This window comes from Ornithorhynchus anatinus, chromosome 5, assembly GCF_004115215.2.
Source record: "Ornithorhynchus anatinus isolate Pmale09 chromosome 5, mOrnAna1.pri.v4, whole genome shotgun sequence".
NCBI lineage: Eukaryota > Metazoa > Chordata > Mammalia > Monotremata > Ornithorhynchidae > Ornithorhynchus > Ornithorhynchus anatinus.
In genome coordinates, this window is record NC_041732.1 from 60,017,151 (window position 1) to 60,038,828 (window position 21,678).

Below are 21,678 nucleotides of genomic sequence, written 5' to 3' on the forward strand. Positions count from 1 at the left end.
GGTTTGGGCACGGGCCTGGGAGTCAGAAGGACTTGGTTTCTAATCCCAATTCTGCCACACATCTGCCGTGTGACCTTGGACAAGTCACTTAACTTCTCTGTGTCTCAGGCGTCTCATCTGTGACCTGGAGAATAAGACGGTGACTTCTTAAATGAACGAAGGAGCCTCTCCAGTCTCAACTTCTGCCTATGTAGGTGGCTGATATGTTCGGGATGTTGATTCCAGGGGCTTATAAGGTTGAAGAACGTGGCCTAGCTCCGTAAGCCGAGAGTAGTCATTTCAACCGTACCCCCAAATACTTGTCCGTGAGACTCCCTGAACCAAGTGCAGTGACTCCCATCTCGATTAAACCAGCACTCTTTGTTTTTATGGTATATGTTAAGTGCTCAGTATGTGCCAGGCTGGGATAGATGCAAGCTAATTAGGTTGGACGCAGTCCATGTCCCACGTGGGGCTCCCAGTCCCGATCGCTATTTTATAGATGAGGGAGCCGAGGCACGGAGAAGCGAAGTGACCGGCCCAAGGTCACACGGCAGGGAAGTGGCGGAGCCAGGATTTAGAACCCAGATCATCTGACTGCCAGGCCCAGTGCTCTATCCACTAGGCCAAGTGCTCTTGCCCCTGCATCAGAGTTTAGGACCCCAGCGGCCTCGAAAGGGCTGGCTCGGAGACTAGATTGGAAATGTTGCTCATCAAGTGGCCTAAAATGGCTCAAGGCCTGCTCTGGGCTCCAGGAGCCTTTGCGTCACTCAAGGAAGGTAAGTGACAGCCTCACTTTCTTACTCATTTTAGAGCAGAGGCTTTAGACTGGAAAAGATTCAGCTGGAAATTGACAAGCGCATCATCTTCAAATTACTTAATATGCACAGTCGTGTTCATCAGTTAGTTCATCCTGGTGGCAGTCGCCCCATTCAACAGAAGAGGAAAGCCAGGAACAGGCGGCCGAAGGTCACCAAGTGAGTCCGAGGGAGAGCCAGGATTAGAACGTAACCTTGGCTCTATCCTCGACTCATCTCTCTGATTCCACCCACGTATTCAATCTGTCACCAAATCCTGTCAGTTCTACCTTCGCAACATCACTAAAATCCTCCCTTTCTTCTCCATCCAAACTGCTACTAAGCCGTTTGGAGCACTTATTCTACCCCGCCTTGACTGCTGCGTCAGCCTCCTTGCTGACCTCCCTGCCTCCTGGCTCTCCCCGCTCCAGTCCTTACTTTACTCTGCTGTCCAGATCATTTTTCTACCAAAAAAATGCTCCGTCCAAGAACTTCCAGTCGTTGCCCATCCACCTCTGCGTCAAACCGAAACAACTTATCACTGGCTGAGAAGCAACGTGGCTTAGGGGAAAAAGCACGGGCTTGGGAGTCGGCAGTCGTGGGTTCTGATTCCGGCTCCGCCACCTGTCAGCTGTGTGACTTTGGGCAAGTCACTTAACTTCTCTGTGCCTGTTACCTCATCTGCAAAATGGGGATTAAGGCTGTGAGCCCCACGTGGGAAAACCTGAGGACCTTGTATCTACCCCAGTGCTTAGAACAGGGCTTGGCACATAGTAAGCACTTAAATACCAGCATTATTATTATTTAAAGCACACCATCAGCTCAACCCCTCCTACGTTACCTCGCTGATTTTTTACTACAGCTCACCAGCATGCTATGCTCCTCTAATGCCAATCAACTGTCTGTATCTCAGTCTCTTCTCTCCCATCGGCAACACTTTGCCCACATCCAACCCTTGACATGGAACTTCCTCTCCTTTTTCATATGTAACAGAACACACTCTCCCCATCTTCCAAACCTTCTAAAAATCACATCACTTGCAAGAGACCTCTCCCGACTAAGCTCTCATTTCCTCTACTCCCTTTTCCTTCTGCCTCACCCATGTACCTGGATCCGTAAACTTTAAGCACTTGATATTCACCCCCTCCTCAGCCCCACAGCACTTAAAAACACATCTGTAATTTATTTTAGTGCCTCTCCCCTCTAGACTGAAAAGTCCTCATGGGCAGGGAATGTGCCTATCAACTCTGTTGTATTGCACTCTCCCGAGCATTTCATACACTCTGCACACAATAAGCACTCAGTAAATACCACTGACTCATTTATTGATTAGAACTCATGGCTCTGGACTTCCCATTTGGTTAATAGGGCTTCCTGAGTCACACTGCCTCTCCTCTGTGAACCAGTGATTTTATTGTGATTCCGTGCGTGATTCTGGGATTATGCGGATGAATCTCTTTAGGGACTTTGAGGAGCGGGAGAGGAAGGCTTCGTCAATCAACCGGTGGTATTTACTGAGCGCTTTCTACGTGCAGAGCACTGCACCAAGTACTTGGGAGAGTACAAGGCAGTTGGTCAAGCGATTAGATTCCCGAAGCTCCAGTGAGTTCGCAGCCCGTCCCCAGCCCTCTCTGAAGACTCCAGAGATCGCTCGCTGTCCAGGATCCGGAGAGATTCTAGCCTTTCCCGACCAAGACATAGACCACCAAGTGTTGCTAGAAGATCAGCTCAAATACATCCCAAGTTCAAAGGTTTTGTGCGTCTCTGGGAGAAAAAGCTCAGTCTGTGAGGCTCTGCGGAGTCATTGCTGTTGAATCAGCTCAGATCTGGGTTTCTCAGAAGTGACGGGCAAGAAAATGCCAAGTTTCCACAATGCCATAATCAGAAAATAGCACAGAGGTAGCAGGTGGGACTGCTTCGTTGTGCTGTAACCTGCAGCAACTGGATGTGGAGTCGCGGTTGGATAACTGCTTAAATTCCCTTCTGTTTCAGTGAGTTCTCAGGTTGTAGGTCACTGCCCTGATCTTTGACTCCTCCCCATGTCCTGGCTAATTTTGCCCCTTCTTCACACCTGGTGGTGATTGAATATTTGATATTTCCTATTGCTGTCATCTCACTGACCTCTCGTGTTTCCCCAGAAGGAGAGGTCAGGGGAGCTGGGACCTGTACCGAGGCTGTGTTGTGGTTTCTTCTTGGGTTTCCAGGCTCATAAAATTGCCTTGATGTCTTGTTTGCAGCGGCTCTCCGGTTTCGTCTTACTCCTCATGACTCCTAGGGAGAGTTTTTTTTGTTCTTTCTTGGATGCTCTCCTGCCGAAAAGCCAACAGTTTCCAACAGGCGTAGCCTTGCCCTTTCCCCCTCCTCCTTAATTCCCCCATTAAAAGATGTGAATGGGAGGGCTGTTAGGGGGGCAAAGTGGAGGGATTCTTGCCTTCACGAGACCTGGCCCCGCTGCAGGCCGGCAGCTCAACTGTAAGCCTCTTGAGGGTAAAGATCATGTCTGTTGTACTCTCCCAAGTACTTAGCACAGTACTCTGCACACGGTAAGCCTTTAATCAACACCAGTGATTGAGAAGCAGCATGCCTTAGTGGAAAGGACACCAGTCTGGGGGTCAGAGGACCTGGTTTCTAATCCCGGCTCTGCCACTTGCCTGCAGGTGGCCTAGTCACTTAACCTCTCTGGGCCTCCGTTTCCTCATCTGTAAAATGGGGATTCAATTCCTGCTCTCCTCCTCTTAGACTGTGAACCCATGTGGGTCAGGGACTATATCTGACCTGATTTTCTTATATCAACTTGACGCATACTAAGTGCTTGAAAAATACCACTACAGTGGAAAGAGCCTGGGCTTCGGAGTCAGAGGTCATGGGTTCGACTCCCGGCTCTGCCACTTGTCAGCTGTGTGACTGTGGGCAAGTCACTTCACTTCTCTGTGCCGCAGTTACCTCATCTGTCAAATGGGGATTAATTGTGAGCCTCATGTGGGACAACCTGATTACCCTGTATCTCCCCCAGCGCTTAGCCCAGTGCTCTGCACATAGTAAGCGCTTAATAAATACCAACATTATTATTATTATTGTTCTGATGTAGAGGTTGGAAGATTTGTGTGATTTGTGGATTTTGCTGAGGTGCTGTGCAGCAAAGTGTAGAATGGGGAGAGGCCAGGGTGGACAGAGGAAGTCAGTGAAATTCTCACTCTTTTTCTAAGCAAGACAAATTTATAGGCCCCTGTTTATGAAGCTGCCTGCCACAACCTCCGTGTCCTGCCCACACAAAGGTCCTGTAACTGCTAACCACGTGAGGAATGTGATTGGAGGGTGATCATAGCTACCATCTCCAAACAGAGGCTGGGTTCTCAACACAGTCGGAAAATTGGCCTCATCAGTTGCGTCCGGTCTGGCTGTAGAATATGCCCGTTAGCAGTGAATCCCACCCGTCCTCAGAAAACCAAATTGTGCGGCCCATGACTGTAAACCTGCGTAGCCATTTCTTCTTTTCCGAGCACTTTTAGTCTGTCTTCCTGCATCCGGAGGATTATATTGCTGGGCCAGGTTGATGGGTTGGGGTGGGAAGTGTTAGAAAGGGAGAAGCCTTCAGCCTTATACACTCGTTAGCGGCTGAGGTGTCTCTCGGCTCCAAGTCTAATGCCAACTGAGTTACCCTTAGGACTGTAAAGAAGGGTCTTGTTCAGATGGCTCTTGTATTCGACCAGAGAACTCTGGTCCTCTCCCACTGTAACGCACCAGGCCCTTGAATCCAGGGACCCCAATTTCACTCTCCCTGACCCGCTTGACTCCATCTCCCTCTTCCTCAACGTGGACATGGGCCCTTTCTGGGTGTGGGCTGGACTCTCTCAGGCGATTCGGGAGAAAGAACCCTACTCCATGAGGATCGGTGCTGTTCTAGTTATGGTTGTCGCATGATTCACCAGCCCACGCCAAGTGTAACTAATAAATGAAGGCAAAGCAATAACTCATAAATGATCCCCAAGCACTTTGCACATGTAAAGTGCCGGGTAATTGCTCATTAACAAGTGGAACATAACCAACACTTTCTTGAATTTGGGCCACCGAGGGGTCAGCGGACTGGTGTTTTTTAGAGACTGAGGGGGAGCCTTGAGATAAGCAACGCAACAAAAACTCAAGTTGTGAGCCAAATCCTGGCTCACTGGGGGGGGGGACTCAGACCAGTTGTTTCACAGCTGTGGGCCTCCATTTTCCCCTCTGGTTGTCCTTCTCCCAGAACCCTCATGTCCTGTTAAAGCACTGTAAGAGAACAGCTGCAAAAGAAGTGATGGTTGGGGGTTATTAGGCTATTAAACAGTTCTAGGTGAAGCAGCTTTTCTTGGCCCACAAGGGGACAAAAAATGGCCAGAGGCTGTTCTCATCCTGACAGCAGGCTTGCTGTGGGGGCCACCTGGCAAGGAGAACTAGTGAGAGTGTGGATGGTGTGATGCAAGCCTTCAGCCCAGCTTATCACAGGAATCGATTCACCGATGTATTTACTGAGGGCTTACTATGTGTTTTAGCACCATACTAAGCACTTGGGAGAGTACAACAGAATTAGCAGACACATTCCCTGCCCAAAACAAGTTTATAGTCTAGAGGGATTAAGAAATAATAGTAATTGTAGTATTCATTAAGCACTTACTGTGTACTGAGCACTGGGACAGAAACAAGGTAGTCTGTTTAGCTCCTGCCATACACAGGGCTCACAGTCTAAGAAGGGAGAATAGGTATTTAATCCCCAATTTACTAAGGCCCTGAGAAGGTGTGACTTGCCTGTCACTTTCAGAGCTCATTCCCTTAGACTTTGCTGCTTTCCAAGGCTCCAGGTCCTTCCTTGCATATACAGGTTGCAGGACTTCCTGAGGCCAGAAGAGAGTCATTTAGATCAAGAGCTGCTATCCTCAGAATGCTGTTCCAAAACAGTGCATCCATAGGGTAGTTGCAAATTCCTTCTAATAATAATAATAATAATTGTGGTATTTGTTAAGCAATTACTATGTGTCAAGCACTGTACTAAGCGCAGGAATGGATAGAAGCTAATCAGAGGGGACACAGTCCCTATCCCACATGGGGCTCAAAGTCTTAAATCCTCCTTTTACAGATGAGGTGACCGAGAGAAGCAAAGTGACCTGCCCACGATCCCAAAACAGACAAGTGGCAGAGCGGGGATTAGAAGCCAGGTCCTTCTGACGCCCAGGCCCGTGCTCTATTCGCTAGGCCACGCTGCTCCTTATAACCGATCGAAGACAGCTGGAACCTGTATAGAGGCTGGGCTCTTCTGCCTCTTGAAACCCATTGGCAGTCCGGTCTATGCCAGAAGCCCCGGGGACCTGTAGCTCCTTAATGGGCTGTGGAGATTTTAATTAGCCCGGGTATGAGCAGGCTAAGTGTAGGGTCCTTAAGGCTCCACTGTTCCGAAATTAAAATCGGACGTCTGGGTGTTGGTTTCGACCGGGGAGACGTGCCTTTGAACTCTAGATGTCTCGGCCAAGGTGCCACTGATGCCTTGAGTCCAATCTGACTCCTGCTGGCAGGGGCTGCCAGGGGCTTACCATCAGCTCATTTATAGCCTCTGTCATCACCGATCTCAAAGCACCCACACATCTGGCAGGGAACTTGGCATTAACAGCGTTTTTTTCCCAGCCCGGGAGGGAGGCCCCGGCAGCCCACAGAGGCAGTGACTCCACCCAGCCAGTTCATGGCTGGATGAAACTTGAATGCAGGCTAGCATTCCAAGAGGATTCCTGACCTCATTGACCTTCATGACCTTTCTATCAGATTGTTGTTTGGTGGGGGGGGAAGGGGAGGGTTTGTGGGCTTCCTGAGCTCCTGGGTTTAATTAATGGCAACCTTTAATTACTCAGCCCCTATCAGGCAGGGTTTTCCACTCTGGCCGTATTCTTCTTTAGCCCGGGCTTGTACTGGGTATTAGGGCTAGCTCTCTTGGTAGTCAGGGGAAAGTCGAGTAATTATAGTACTAGTTAAGTGCTAACTATGTGCCGAGCACTGGATTAAGTGCCTGGATAGATACAAGTTAACCAGGTTCAACACAGTCCCTGTCCCAAAGGGAGCTCACAGACTAAGTAGGGAGAAAAGCAAAGATGCGGGATGCCGGCACCTACCCCTCTCGTCTCTTGCGCCAGGATAAATGAGCCGGGGTGGCCTGAAATATTCTGCTTTTACTTCAGTTGCCGGGCCTCCTCATGCCTTCTTGGCCTCCTCGTTCCTTCCGAACGGGACTATCTCCTCGGTTCCTTTCTCACTGTGGGTCGGGAATGTGTCCGTTATTGTACTGTACTCTCCCAAGCCCTTAGTACAGTGCTTTGCGCACAGCGCTCAATATTGAACGAATGAAGTTCCTTTCTGCTCGGTGACCGCTTCCCCCGTGATTGTGCGTGTGTGTGTGTGTGTACGTGCGTGCCACGTCCCGTAGTCACATGGCTGGGCTGCAGAGTTCTAATCACATTACCATCCTCAGTGGGACTCTTTCTTGGGCATGAATCGCTCTTCGGGATTCATGGGTGTGCAGCTTAGCTGAAATCATCCCCAGGATTATGCAGATTCCCTAACGACCTCTTTAACATGCAGGGAAAGCCCCTTCTCTTTAGACTTAGGGGGGCTTTCTCACCCTTCTTTCCTTTCTCGCACATCTCTCTCCTTCAGGCCCACTTGGTATTGCTGGATTTATGGGCCATATTGCTAAAGAACAGAGGAAATGGGCGTAGCTACTTGGGGGAGAAGCTCCAGTTTGTTTCCATGGTGGAAGTTAAGGACTGCCCTGGCACTCCATCCCTTCTTAAGATTCAGAGCTCAGAAACCCTGGAGTGCTGATCTTGCACATCCAGAGGTTTTAGGGGGATGGCAGAGTGGTAAAGTTGCGGGGGAGACCTTAAATTCTGGGGCAGTGCTGAGGGCATAGGAGCATTGGTGGTGGCTGTTGGGAAAATGCCCGGGAACGGGGGTAGCGAGGTCTAGTGGGAAGAGCACAATACCGGGATGTGGGAGATCTGGTTTCCAATCGCTGCCATTGGCCTGATGTGTCACCTTGGGCAAGTCATTTGTTGTCTCTGTGCCTCGGTTTCCTCAACCATAATATGGAGATAAGCTACCCCTTCTCCTTAGCTCTTAGACTGTGAGCCTTGCATAGGATAGGGACTGTCCAATCTGATCATTTTACATCTACCCCAGTGCTTCGCATGTAGTACTCAATCGTATTTGAGTGCTTACTGCGTACAGAGCACTGTACGAAACGCTTGAGAGAGTAGAATAACGGAGGTGGTAGACCTGGTCCCTGCCCACAAGGAGCTTAGAGTCTAGCTTGCAGTCTAGTAAGGGCTTAAAAAATAGCATAATTATTTTAAAATCTAAATGCAAAGAGAGAGGGTGAGCGGGGTGGAATGAAGAGGCCGAAGGAAAGTCTTCATCCCCGGGCTCAGGGATAACTACCGTTGTCTGGCAGCTTCCCAATTAAAGAGCTGTTCGAGGCAGTTGTGGCTGTTTGGGCCTCTGGTTCAGATCCTTTATGTCTCTCAAGGCTCGGCGCTGGTGAGCGCATTTGACTGTGATTCCATTATAGTCCGGCTGTAATGGAATGGGCTTCTCGGGGAAAGTGTTCGCATTAAATTAATACCTCTTCCGTGGAGACGATCAGTTGGCATTTAATTTACGTTTCATTCAGGAAGCAGTGCAGGGAACTGGGGTGGAAGCAGGCTTCAGTTCATCTGTTGGGAGAATCCAGGCCACTTTCCCCTCTCCTGCATCCTGGCAGTTTTGGCTTTTTGGGGAGGTGTGGAAAAAAAGTATCGTTGGGAGCCAAACAGAGAAGCAGCAGCTCTCCTGATCTGAGTTCTCCTAGGGGCTGGGAGCTACCTGGGCAGTAAGATGGCATCCTCCCTCCCATCGGCGTTCAGTGTCCCCAGAAGGAACCGCCGTGTTGCTGGCTTTTCTGGGAGAACAGGGAGGAAGCGAATTTGGGAGAGACGACTTGAGCTTGGTTACTCTGGCAATGGACTTGGCAGGTCAGGTGAGAGAGGTCGCTTCTGCCACTCACCACACAAGATCATCTACCGGAGACGGGCTGGGGGCTGGGGGGAAAAGGGCAGGCTTTAGGTGGGAAGCTGACTGGTAGTCCAGGGGGTTGGGCAAATGGGCCCAGTTCAAGAGCTTCTGGTTCCAGTGTGATACCCAGACTGTCCCGGGGAGGTAAGCGTATCCTGCAGAAGTGGCTGTGGGGGCCCTGTCGACTTGACTGAGGTGATATTCCCTCCAGATCCCTCTTTTCTCCTTCCCAAAGATCTGCCTGCTTCACATGGGAATGAGCTTACCCTAGCTGGTTCCAAAAGTGATTCAAAAGAGGGGAAGTCTTGGGTTCAGCTCCCCATCCTCCAGGCTCTGGCTGCCACGGAGGTGCCTGTGAGTAGAGCAGCTCCTGGGATTTCTCCTCCGTCCTCGCTGTGTCCGACCAAGGGGGCTGGCACCTCCGGCGGGGAGATGGGGTTAGCAGGCAGGTTCAAACGGTGCGGTGTGGGTGGCCGTGGAAGAGAGATTGCCAGTGACTAATCTCCGGCAGTCGTCCGATGGGCTTCTACATGCTACCAGCGCATCCACGCCAGCCAGCCCCTGGCACACCCTTCCTTCCAGCTCCCTGAAGCAGGAACAGAAAAAGAGAGAGGTTCTAGAGGAAACGAGGGAGTCCAACAGCTAACATCCCTGGAACTTTAGGAGGCAGTAACTCTCCCCTCCCTCTCTCCTCCAGCCAACGCCCAAAGTTTGAGTACCCGAGTCCAGGAGTTTGCTTCTTCTCCTTGCCTCCTTGAGGAAGGGTGCCTAGTCAGCTTTGTTTTTTCTGGATGCTTCTCATCCTGCGAGCGTCTCTCTCCCTCATGAGAGAGAAAGAGGGAGGGAGACTGAATGTTGAACTGTATCCCTTCCCAGCGATCTTCCTGCTTTATGCCCTTACTTGGGCCAGGTGGCCTGCTAGCTCAGAAAGCCAAGGAATCAATCAATGATATTTATTGAGCACTTACTATGTGCAGAGCACTGTTTTAAGCACTTGGGAGAGGACAAGAGAATTAGCAGGCATGTTCCCTTTCCGTAATGAGCTTAGTCTAGAATCGATCTAGAATACCAGAGGTTGCGAGTTCTAGTGCTATGCGGGGTTTTTTTTATGGTATTTAAACCGGACACTGTACTAAGTGCTAGGATAGCTACAAGATAATCATGTGGGATGCAATCCATGTTCCATATGGGACTCAGCTTTAATCCCCATTTTACAGATGGGGTAAATGAAGCAAAGGTTTTAATTCTGTCTCTGGATCTTGGACAGTACCTTAGGGATTTTAGGGTGAAAGCCAGACGCTCTTGCCCCGCATCCTTTATGGTGTTTTAAAGCTGCTTTTTTCCATCCCTAGATTGAAAAAAAACACAACCTAAAACCTGTAGCGTCTCTCGTGGTTATCGCCGATGGATACACTTTGGGGTCTGTGGGAAGAAAGGCCCCTCGCTTGGTTAGGCTAGGCTCGTCTACCAGTGTAGGTTGACATTTACTTCTTCCATCATTCATTTCATTCAATAGTATTTATTGAGCGCTTACTATGTGCAGAACACTGTACTCAGCGCTTGGAATGAACAAGTCGGCAACAGATACAGTCCCTGCCCTTTGACGGGCCATCAGTAACACCTCAACGTGGTCCGGCTCCAGAAAGGTATCCAGTTGCTTAATCGACGGTATTTATAAAGTGCTTACTATGTGCCGAGCACTGTACTAAACTCTTGGGAGAGTACAATAATATAAGCAGCAGCATGGCCCAGTGGAAGGAACATGGACCTGGGAGTCAGAGGACCTGGGCTCTAATGCTTGCTCTGCCACATGCCTGCTTGTGCCCTTGGGCAAATCACTAACTTTTCTGTTGCTTAGTTACCCCATCTGTAAAATGGGGATGAAATCCTACTCCTTAGACTGTGAGCCCTATGTGGGACAGGGACTGTGTCCAACCTGATTAACTTATATCTACTCCAGTGCTTAGCACATAGTACGTGCTTAACTAGTATCATCTGTATATTACATCAGAGTTGGCAGACAACATCTCTGCCCATAACGAGTTTACAGACTAAAGGCTTAACCCAACTCCTCTCCTGTAGAAATGGTCCACTGAGCCCATAAATCCGAACGTGGCTTGACTTTCTAGTGAAAAGCGGCAGGGAGAAAAACTGACCGGCGTTCGGTTGTTTCCCCATCGAGGCTGCTCAAATCCCTTCCCGGCAAGCGCACCACCTTTCTTTTGAAGATGCGGCTCGTCTGAACTCGGGTTTGAACTGGGCCGAAAGGATTCCGGCCCTTCGAGGGAAGCGCCAGAGGAGGATGCGAAGAAGAGGTGACTCAGCCAGGCGACGGCTTCGGATTGCCGCGGCCCCGGCTGGGCCCTTTCTTCGTCAGCCCCTCTCCTGCCAGCGCCGTGTGTCAGAGCAGCCCCAAGTGCGCGTGTGCTGGGGGGGCTGCATCTGCTGCGGGGTGCGTGCGCACGCATTCAAGATGAGCTGTTCTTTGGCCCGGGCCGGTCCTTGCAGGTCATGTGACTGCAGCGGTAGCTGGCGGCCTGCTAACGGGGCTGCAGTGACATGTGCGGGGAATGCAGGGTGGCCACATCTGGTCAGGAAAAGCGGCTCCCCCGGGCCCTCCGTCTTCTCGGCCCCCCCCCCCTCCGGGCTGCCTGACGGGATGGGGGGGAAGAGCAGGATGTGCCTGAGCCCCTCCAGCCCCCTCCCCTCTTTGGCCACCCCCAGGCAGTGAACCCGAAGCGGAGAGTTGTGTCAGACTGTTGTCCGTTCTCCTTGGGGACCAAGACCCGAGGAGGCGTCGGCATTGATTCATTCAGTCGTACTTATTGAGCCCTTACTCTGTGCAGAGCACTGTACTAAGCTCTTGGGAGAGTGTAATAAAACAATATGGCAAAGTTGATAGACCCATACATATCCTGCCCACAATAAAAGATGCAAGCGTCGCTCCAGGAGACCGGAGGAACTGGGCCTTTCCTCTGTCACTTCCCCGCCCCTCGATGCTGTTCACGGAATTCCTGCCCACCCCAACCTGTCCTCTCCCCCCACCGTCCCCCTTCTCCTCCTCCTCATCCGGAGAAGGGGCAGGTGAGAAGCCCAGCTCTGAGATAAGCACCAGTTCCCTCTCAATCCTGAGATTTACTCCTCCAACCAGATTTCTGAAGCATGCAGATTTGAGGATCCCTGCCTCTTTTCCAAGGGGAAAGGCTAAGGTGGAGTATGAGCCTGGGGCCGGTGAAGCGGGGAATCTGGGAAGAAGCGGCAGAGAAGCAGTTTCTTCTGTTTCCATTCCTCAGAAACACTCGGGAATCCCCATCTTCAGAGGTGGAGAGCTTGAAGGAGAGTGAAGTCGGGTAGGGGCAGAAGTGGGTGAGGAGGCTGAGCCCCAAAGCCTGCCACGGTAGTTTTGGACAATTCTTAGTACCTTCCAAGGGAGCCATTCTAACCTAGACTGTGAGCCCGTCATTGAGCAGGGATTGTCTCTGTCTGTTGCCGAATTGTCCATTCCAAGCGCTTAGTACAGTGCTCTGCCCGTAGTAAGCACTCAAAAAATACGATTGAATGAATGAACTTGTGAAAAGGGCACTGCAGAGTCAGGGTGACCCTGGGTAAGCCACTTACCTTCTGCATCAATTTTTTTCATTTATAAAATGGGGTGAAATAGCCGTTCTGCCTCCACTTGGATTGTGAGCCCCACGTGGGGCAGGGATTGGGTCTGATCCAATGGTATCGGTGCTACCCCCCCCGTTTTTAGAACAATGCTTGGCACATAGTAGGTGCTTAATGAATACCTCAGTAGTTGTCATTACTGGACTCCTTATCCACAGGCATCCCCCTAAGGGTCGTTGGCCAGCTGCCTCACACCCCGGTGCAACAAGAGGTTTAGTCCTCGCTCCCCCCCCCCCCAACATGCTGTGTGAGGTTGGGAAGATGCTTTTCCCTCTCTGTGCCTCTGTTTTCCCTCTTTGAACTGTGACTAGTTATCGCTCCTGTGGCTTGTAGGAATGGAGAAGGTGCTCACTTCTTCAAGGAAAGACATGAAAGAAAAGAAAAAGAAAGAAAAGCCTGCAAGTGTATCCACAGTGCTTCGATCTAAGCAGTGCATCCAGAATCCAGAAATGTCTACATGAAAATGTTCTAATCCTAACTCCATCACTTGCCTGGGCCTCAGTTCCCTCATCTGTAAAATGGGGATTAAATACCTCCCCTTAAGACCGTGAGTCCTACGTGCGACAGGTCAGACCGTGTCCAACCTGATGATCTCATATAATAATAATAGCAGTGTTGGTATCTGTTAAGCGCTTACTATGTGCAGAGCACTGTTCTAAGCGCTGGGGTGGATACAGGGTCATCAGGTCGTCCCACGAGAGGCTCACAGTTAATCCCCATTTTACAGATGAGGGAACCGAGGCACAGAGAAGTGAATACCTACCCCAGCGTTTAGTGCAGTACTTGGCAAAAGAGAAGCAGTTTAGTGGATAAAGCACGAGCCTGGGAATCAGAAGGAACTGCGTTCTGATCGCGGTTCCGCCCCTCGTCTGCCGAGTGACCTTGTGCAACTCACTTCGAGCCTCACTTACCTCTGCTGTAAAACGGGGATTAAGACCGCGAACCCCATGTGGGTCACGGGCCGCATCCAACCTCTAGACTGTAAGCTCGTCGCGGGTAGGGAACGTATCTGTTTATCGTCGTATGCTACCCCTCCAAGCTCTTAGTACAGTGCTCGGCGCACAGGAAGCGCTCAATAAATACGATCGGATGAAGGAAACCGCGCTCAGCACGGTGCCTGGCATAGAGTGAGCGCTTAAGAAATGCCATTAAAAAAAACTACTGTTATTCTGTCTTTCATCTAGTTGGCATGCTCCTGATTCCTTGTAAAAAAAAAAAAAAAAAAAATAGGCTGGATTCTCCTGAGAATCTGCCGAAGCTGGCCCGGCTTGGGCAAGTGTAGCGTTTGGGGCTCGGAGCATGGGTGGACGGGCTCCACCCAGGCATGCCCCATCTTGACTGCCGCTGTGCAGCACTGTTTATAAACCCCTTTAACGAGGGATTGGGCTCTCCTCTTTGTTCACGTGGCTTTCAACGGGCCCGGGAGCTCAACTCAACAACAGAACAGTTATCTTTTAAGTAAGTCGCCAAAACTCCCCGAGCTCAACGGGGCTCGGTGAGGGGGAAGGGCCCCGGGCTGAGGGCAGCCGTAGAAAAGGTGGAGGAGCTGCACGGCTTAGAGGAAAAAGAGCCAGGGCCTGAGAGTCAGAGGCCATGGGTTCTGATCCTGACCGCGCCACTTGTCCACTGGGCGCCCTTAGGCAAAGCACTTAACTTCTCTGTGCTTCAGTTACCTCGTTTGTAAAATGGGGTTTCACTATCTACTCTCCCTCCTACTTACCCTACCGTGAGCGTTTTGTGGGACCCATCTGTCCCGACTGTGTGATTTGCCTCGGTTCTGAGTACAGTGCTTAGCACTTTACAGATAAGACTTAAGAAATAACAATTATTAATGGGAAGCAGCCTAACCTAATGGAAAGCGCACAGGCTTGGGAGTCAGAGGTCCTGGGTTCTAACCCCAGCTCTGCCTCTTGCTTGCTGTGTGACCTTGGGCAAGTCCCTTAGCTGCTCTGGGCCTCAGTTCCCTCATCTACATAATGGGGATTCAGTACCTGTCCTCTCTTCTACTTAGACCGGGAGCTCCATGTGGGACGTGATCGTTCTGTATTGACCCGAGAACTTAGTACGGTGCTTGGTATTTAGTAAGCACTTTTGAGAAGCAGCGTGGCTCGGTGGAAAGAGCCCGGGCTTGGGAGTCAGAGGTCGTAGGTTCGGATCCCGACTCTGCCACTTGTCAGCTGTGTGACTGTGGGCAAGTCACTTCGCTTCTCTGTGCCTCAGTTCCCTCATCTGTAAAATGGGGATTAAAACTGTGAGCCCCACGTGGGACAACCTGATCGCCTTGTATCCCCCGGCGCTTAGAACAGTGCTCTGCCCGTGGTAAGCGCTTAACAAATACCAACGTTATTATTAACGGATGCCACAGTTTGCATTGCTATTGTTATTATAATCAATGATAATGGTATTTGTTGGGCACTTACTATGTGCCGGGCACCGTACTAAGCGCTGGGGTCGGTACAATCAAGTTGGGTCGGTCACAGTCCCTGTCCCACGTGGGGCTCCCCATTTGACAGGTGAGGTAACTGAGGCCCAGGGGAGTGAAATGACGCGTTTAAGGTCCCACAGCAGACGAGTGGCGGAGCGGGGATTAGAACCCAGGTCCTTCGGACTCGCGGGGCCGTGCTCTATCCACTAGGCCACGCTCTCACGATTATTATTGTTGTTAATGCAGTTTTGACCCAGCAGCGTGCTGGCTTGGACCCTGGATAAATGAGCCAGATGGAAAGGGGAAGAATCCATATGCTAGAGCCCAGGGAGAAGCTGGCAGCTGGTAGATGTCAGGCTTGGCCAAGCAGGGGGGCTTCAGTACCGACCTGCCATTAGGCTAATGCACTTATTGGCTCTGGTTTCGAAATAATAATAATATTGGTATTTAGCAAAGCGACACGTCGGACGCAGCCTCTCCTTCGGAGAGGTGAAACGGCACAAGCCTCGGCTACTCTGATCCCGACCCGTGTATGAGGAATCGACGCGAACTCCGTTGGGGTGAATGAGCGGGAACCCCTCGGCCACCCCAGAGATGATCTGAAAAGAGAAATTTAATCTTTGCGGGGAATGGGTTGTGAGTCCCAAGCGATGAAGCATTTGGGATGAAGGAGAGATTGAGGCCGGGACGATCTGGAGGATTTTTGTAGCTCTCGGTGGGGCCGGCGTTTGATCGGACTCTGATTCCGCAGTGCACGGCGGGAGCGCTGGGCTTCCCGGCCCCTCCTCACGGAGGCAGGTTCTTGCCTTGTTTGAGCACTTAGTTTTTCCGTCTTCCCGTGGGAGGAATTACAATTGCTCCATCGGGGTGGGGAGACCGGTGACTGCCGCAATTGCTCTGAGCTGGGGAGAGAGGCCAACAGAGGGTAGGGACGTCAGTGAGCCAGGCGCACCTGGCATGCCTGCTGTGTGACCTTGGGCGAGTGGCTTCTCAGTTTCCTCACCTGTAAAATGGGCGTGCATTACCTGGTCTCTGTCCTGCTTAGGAGAGCAGTGTGGCCTAGTGGAAAGAGCCCGGGCTTGGGAGTCAGAGGTCATGGGTTCGAATCGCGACTCTGCCACTTATCCGCTGTGTGACTTTGGACGGGTCACTTCACTTCTCTGTGCCTCAGTTACCTCATCTGTCAAATGGGGATTAAGACTGTGAGCCCCACGTGGGACTACCTGATGACCTTGCACCTATCCCGGCGCTTAGAACGGTGGTTGGCACATAGTAAGCGCTTAACAAATACCATCATCATTATTATTATTATTATTATTATTAAAGAGCATGAGCCTGGGGGTCAGTGGACCGGAGTTCCAATCCAGGCTCCGCCTCTTTCCGGCTGCATGACCTTGGGCAACTCACTTAACTTCTCCGTGCCTCAGTTCTCTCATCTGCAGAATGGGGACGCGATACCTGTTCTCCCTCTTACTTAGACGGTGAACCCACGTGAGACCTGGTTATCTTGTGTCTGCCCAGCGCTTAGTACAGTGCTTGGCAAATAGTAAAGCACTTAAAAATACCACTTATTCTTATTATCACTACTTAGACTGTGGACTCGAAATGGGGTAGGGACCATCTGATTATTTTGTATCTATCCCAGTGTTTAGCACAGTGCTTGGCATGTAGTGAGCACCTAACAAGTACCACAATCGTTATTATTTCGTGGTTCATACGATGTGGTATCCTAGCACCCTGGGATTTCCCCAGTATCCCAGTGGGCCGATCCCTCTGCCAAGATGACTGCAAAGCCACCCCCGAGGGGACACGGGGATCACGAGGGGTGTATGTGTGTGTTTCTTTTATTCCTAATAGTGGAATTGTCCGGTTTGAAGACAGCACTGCTGACAGTAAAGTCTCGAGGGTTGCTTAGGCCTCCTTTGAAAGGCTATTCCAGAATCTAACTAATCCCTTCCCCTTCAAAGTTCTAATGTCGCACCTGACCTAAATCCTTCTAGCTGCAGATTAATTTTTTTATGGTATATGTCAAGTACTGACGTGTGTCAAGCGCTGTGCTGGACACTGGGGTAAGTTTCAAGGTAATCGGGTCGGACCAAGTTCTCGTCCCGCACGGGGCTCGCAGTCTAAATAGGAGGGAGAACAGGTATTGAATCCTCATTTTACATTTGAGAAAACTGAGGCACAGGGAAGTTACCTTTAAAAGGTCACCCAGCTAGGAAGTGGCAGAGGCAGGATTAGAACCCAGCTCCCTCTGACTTCCAGGCCTGTGCTCTTTCCACAAGGTCGTGCTACTTCTCAACTGACCCAGCCTTCTCACTTGGTTTGTTTTAGCCTGTCATTGGTCAGAGAGACAGAGAGAGATGGTGGTTTCTTTTTTTTTAAATGATCTTTGCCAGGCACCGTACTAAGCACTGGGGAGGATACACGCAAATCAGGTGGGACACAGTCCAGGTCCCACGTGGGACTCACAGTCTTTATCCCCATTTTACAGATGAAGTGACAGAGCCGCAGAGAAGTGAAGTGACTTGCCCAAGGTCACAGAGCAGACAAGTGGTGGAGCTGGGATTAGAACCCATGTCCCTCTGACTCCCAGGCCTGCCTCGATCCACTAGGCCACTCGGCTTTCTACAGCAAGCTTCTCATCTCATAAGCAGCGCGGCTCAGTGGAAAGAGCCTCGGCTTCGGAGTCAGAAGTCATGGGTTCGACTCCCGGCTCCGCCGCCTGTCAGCTGTGTGACCGTGGGCAAGTCACTTAACTTCTCTGTGCCTCAGTTACCTCGTCTGTAAAATGGGGATTGACCGTGAGCCTCACGTGGGACAACCTGATTACCCTGTATCCCCCCCAGCGCTTAGAACAGTGCTCGGCACATAGTGAGCGCTTAACAGATACCAACATTATTATATGTCTCAAGTATGGAGGGCCGCGGCTCATCCTGTCTCGGTTCCTGTGACTCAGTGTCTAATCAGGCATCTCCTGGGATCTTTCTCACCCCTGCCCTCCCCCAAATACCTTGCTGGCAGCCCCCCTGCAGCTAGTGGCCCGGTAGAAAGGGCGTGGGCCTGTGAGTTAGAAGACTTGGGTTCTAATCCTGGCTCTGTCACTTGCCTTCTGGGTGACCATGGATAAGTCACTTCACTTCTTTGTGCCTCCGTTTCCTCGTCTGGAAGATGGGGATTCAATTCCTGCTCTCCCCTCTTCTTAGACTGTGAGTCAGATGTGGGACCGGGACTGTGTATGACCTGGTTTTCTTATATCTACCCCAGCGCTTAATACAGCGCTCGGCACAGAGTAAGCACTTAACAAATACCACAGTTTTTATTATTAGCACTTCGGGACAGAAGAACCACACTTTTTTTTTAAGCACTTACATACTAAATACTGTTCCAAATGCTGGGGTAGATACTAGATAAACAGGATGGACTCAATTCCTGTCCCACCTGGGGTTTGCACTCTGAGAGTAGGATTTAATCCCCATTTTACAGATGAGGAAACCGAGGTCCAGAGAAGGTAAGTGAACTTGTCCGAGGTCAAACAGCAGACACGTGGCACAGCTGGGAGTAGAATCCAGTTCCTGACTCCCAGACCTGTTTACTTTCCACTTGGCCTCGCCGCTCCTCAGGCAGTGCCCGGCCAGCGGGAAAGGTGGGAGAGATCGGGCCCCAGCTAGTGAGTGCAGGTTGACCAGCGGCGATGTCACAAATAAACCAACTACTCACTGTGTGTATCCGGTTGCCTTCAGGTTTATTTGTGAAGCCCCGGGGTGACCTGACAGAGCAGATAACCATAACCATGTTGGTATTTGTTAAGCGCTTACTGTGTGCAGAGCACTTTTCCAAGCGCTGGGGGAGATCTACATGGTAATCAGGTTGTCCCACGTGAGGCTCGCAGTCTTAAACCCCATTTTACAGATGTGGTCATTGAGGCACAGAGCAGTGAAGTGACTTGCCCACGGTCACACAGCTGACAAGTGGCAGAGCTGGGATTCGAACCCATGAGCTCTGACTCCCAAGCCCGGGCTCTTGCCACTGAGCCACGCTGCTTCCGGAATCCAGTCTGGAAGTCCAGATCCAGGCCATTGTCTCTCCCTGGTCATCTCAGAGTCCAAAATGAAAAGGAATTCCATGGGTTGGACACTTAAATCGACAGAGCCAGATTCCTGCCGAATTCCCCCGAAAGGAGGAAAGTGAAAAGTCACTTTGGGTCCAGCAAGCAGGGAGTTCATCCGGCAAGGTTGCCATGGCAGTGCTGACTGCTTAGGGCAACTGGGGGGGATGGGTCTTTCCTGAACCACCTGCCAGGGGAAACCAGGCTACACCTTGAATCAGGGGCTAAAGATGACACAGTCCAAGTAGACTCAGCTGACATTTTTCTTCACATTCCTGGGGCCGCAAAAAACTTAAGTAACACTCAACTCCCCTTTCCTTCCGGCCTCCCCATCCCCCCTGGGGGTATTTGGATTTTCTGTGAGTCTTAGAGGTCCTCGGTTGGGGAATTGCTGCTCTCCAGCTCTAATAAGAATAATAATTGCAGAATGTAAGTGCTTACTATGTGCCAGATGCTCTGCTAAGCGCCGGCGTGGATACGAGCCGTTCGGGTTGGACACGGTCCCCGTCCCATGTGGGGCTCACGGTCCCAATCCCCATTTTACAGATGAGGAAATGAGGCACAGAGAAGTCAAGTGACTTGCTCAAGGGCACACAACAGACAAGTGCAGAGCCGGGATTATGCGTCTACCCAGGAGCTGCCCTGCAGCAGAGGGAGAGGAGGCGATGCTGCCAGCCTCCGGTACCTGCCCTGACCCAGCCCCCCGGAGTCCCGGGGCCCCCCGGGGTCAGAAGGCTGCGGGTCCCCTCCTGTCCCGGAACCAGCAGGGCGGCACTGGGCCCAGAGAGGACGATTCGGCCGGGACGCTTGAACCTGGGCCTCCCCCGGTGTAAAATGCGGGCCCGGAGTGGTCTTTTGTCCGCCACATCGGGAGTCTCCTTGAGGCCAACAAGTTGGCAACCGCCCGGGGAGGGGGGGCGGGGGGGCGGGCTTGGCTCGATGGGATGAGCCAGTTAGATTCCTCCGGAGCTGACCCTGGACGGTAGTTTCTAGTTCAGACCCCAGACTCCCTCCTCTGGGACCCTTACTCTGTCCCTCCCCGGACGCTGGACTCCTACCGCCTTTAAATTTAGGCCACGCCGTCTGGGCGTGAGGATCGACCCCCTCCTCACCGTGACCGAGGAAGGGAGGGAGGAGGAATTCTGGTGTGTGGGCGTGTCCGTCAGTTACCAGGCAGCCTCCATTTTCATCCGCTTCCCTGACGTCAGTGTGGTAACCGAATGTGCACCGGTCACCGCTTTCCCTCCATCCTACTCTTGACCCACCCAAAGCTGACGTCGGCGGCAGCTCTCGGAGGTTGCCAAGTTGGGATTTTGCTCTTGATTCACCCCGGGCATTCCTCTATTCAGTCGTATTTATTGAGCGCTTACCGCGTGCAGAGCACTGTATTAAGCGCTTGCAGAGTACAGTTCGGCAACAAATAGAGACAATCCCTACCCAATAACGGGGCAAATCCCGGCGCTCCAAATCAACCAGCGTGTGCGGGGTACAGGAGAGGACCGTAGACTCGGTTGATGTGACCGTGGCCCACGTGGCGCTTACAGTCTCGTTTTCAGCCCCTTTTCTGTCCAGGTGCTGTCAGGCATTAGGATTAAGGTGTCATATCGTCCAAGACGCCATCCCCGATTAAGCCCTCTTTTCCCCTGCTCACTCTCCCTTCTGCGTCTCCTGCGCTCCTGGATCTGTGACCTTTGGCCGTTTGATATTCGTCTCATCCCCAACCCCACGGCACTTACGTCCACACCTTTAAATGATATATTGCGATTTATATTGATGCCGATCTCCCCCGCTGGACTGGGAGCTCCTTACGGGTAGGGAACCGGTCTGCTAATTCTGTTGTACTGTACTCTCCCAAGTGCTTAGTACAGGGCTCTGCACGTAGTAAGCGCTCAGTAAAAACCGCTGATTGATTAGGATCCTGGGGAAGGGAAAGAGAGAATTCCTCCTCTTGGAGTCACCTCGTGTGGAAGTGCCGGTCTTCAAGGTCGTAATGGGTCTCGTTTAGCAGATTCCCACCGGGGGATGGGTTTGTATCGACCCCGTGGCCGGTCTTAACTGGTCTCCTTGCCCCTCTTTTCACCCGCCTGTGCCAACCCCTTCGCTTTTGCTCACCCAAGCCACCCCACTTCGTATATTGCAGCCGCTGTCTTGGCAATTAGTGAGGGCCCAGGGGCCGACATCGGGGAGGGAGGTGGGGGGGGCGGGGGGTCCCCTCGGGTGTTAGGGAGGAAAGCTTCATACCAGGATGGGGGCGTGCAGGCACTCAACTCTGGTGCTCTCTGCATCCCCTTCACTGCTCCTCGCGCCTTGCTCTGTGGGCCAGGGACCGGGACTGTGGCAACTCCCTGTCTAACCCAGCGACGCCTTCTGTCTTCCAGGTGGGAGGAGGAGCTGGCCAAGCGCATGAGCCTCCAGTCCATGGTCGAAACACTCCAAGAGGTAAGCTCCCCCGGTGGGCGAGGCGAGGGGGTGGAGTGGAGGACCGGGGCGGGGATTTGGGGCGGGGGCCGGTGGGGTGGAAGCATCCCAGGTGGATACAGACAAAGCCCGCTCTCTTTGGAAGGCACCCGGAGGGCGCTGCGGCCAGTGGGCGGAGCGGGTACTGGTCCGTAATAATAATTATGGTACGTGTTAAGCGC

General features: G+C 51.7%; 1 protein-coding gene across 1 annotated transcript in view; it reads left to right on the forward strand.

The window, feature by feature from the left end:
* IFFO2 (intermediate filament family orphan 2) overlaps nt 1-21,678 on the forward strand; it is a 60,565-nt gene that overhangs the window by 26,696 nt on the left and 12,191 nt on the right. The window contains 1 exon segment of the mRNA XM_029065744.2: nt 21,418-21,478. Within this exon segment, the coding sequence (XP_028921577.1) occupies nt 21,418-21,478 (61 nt within the window).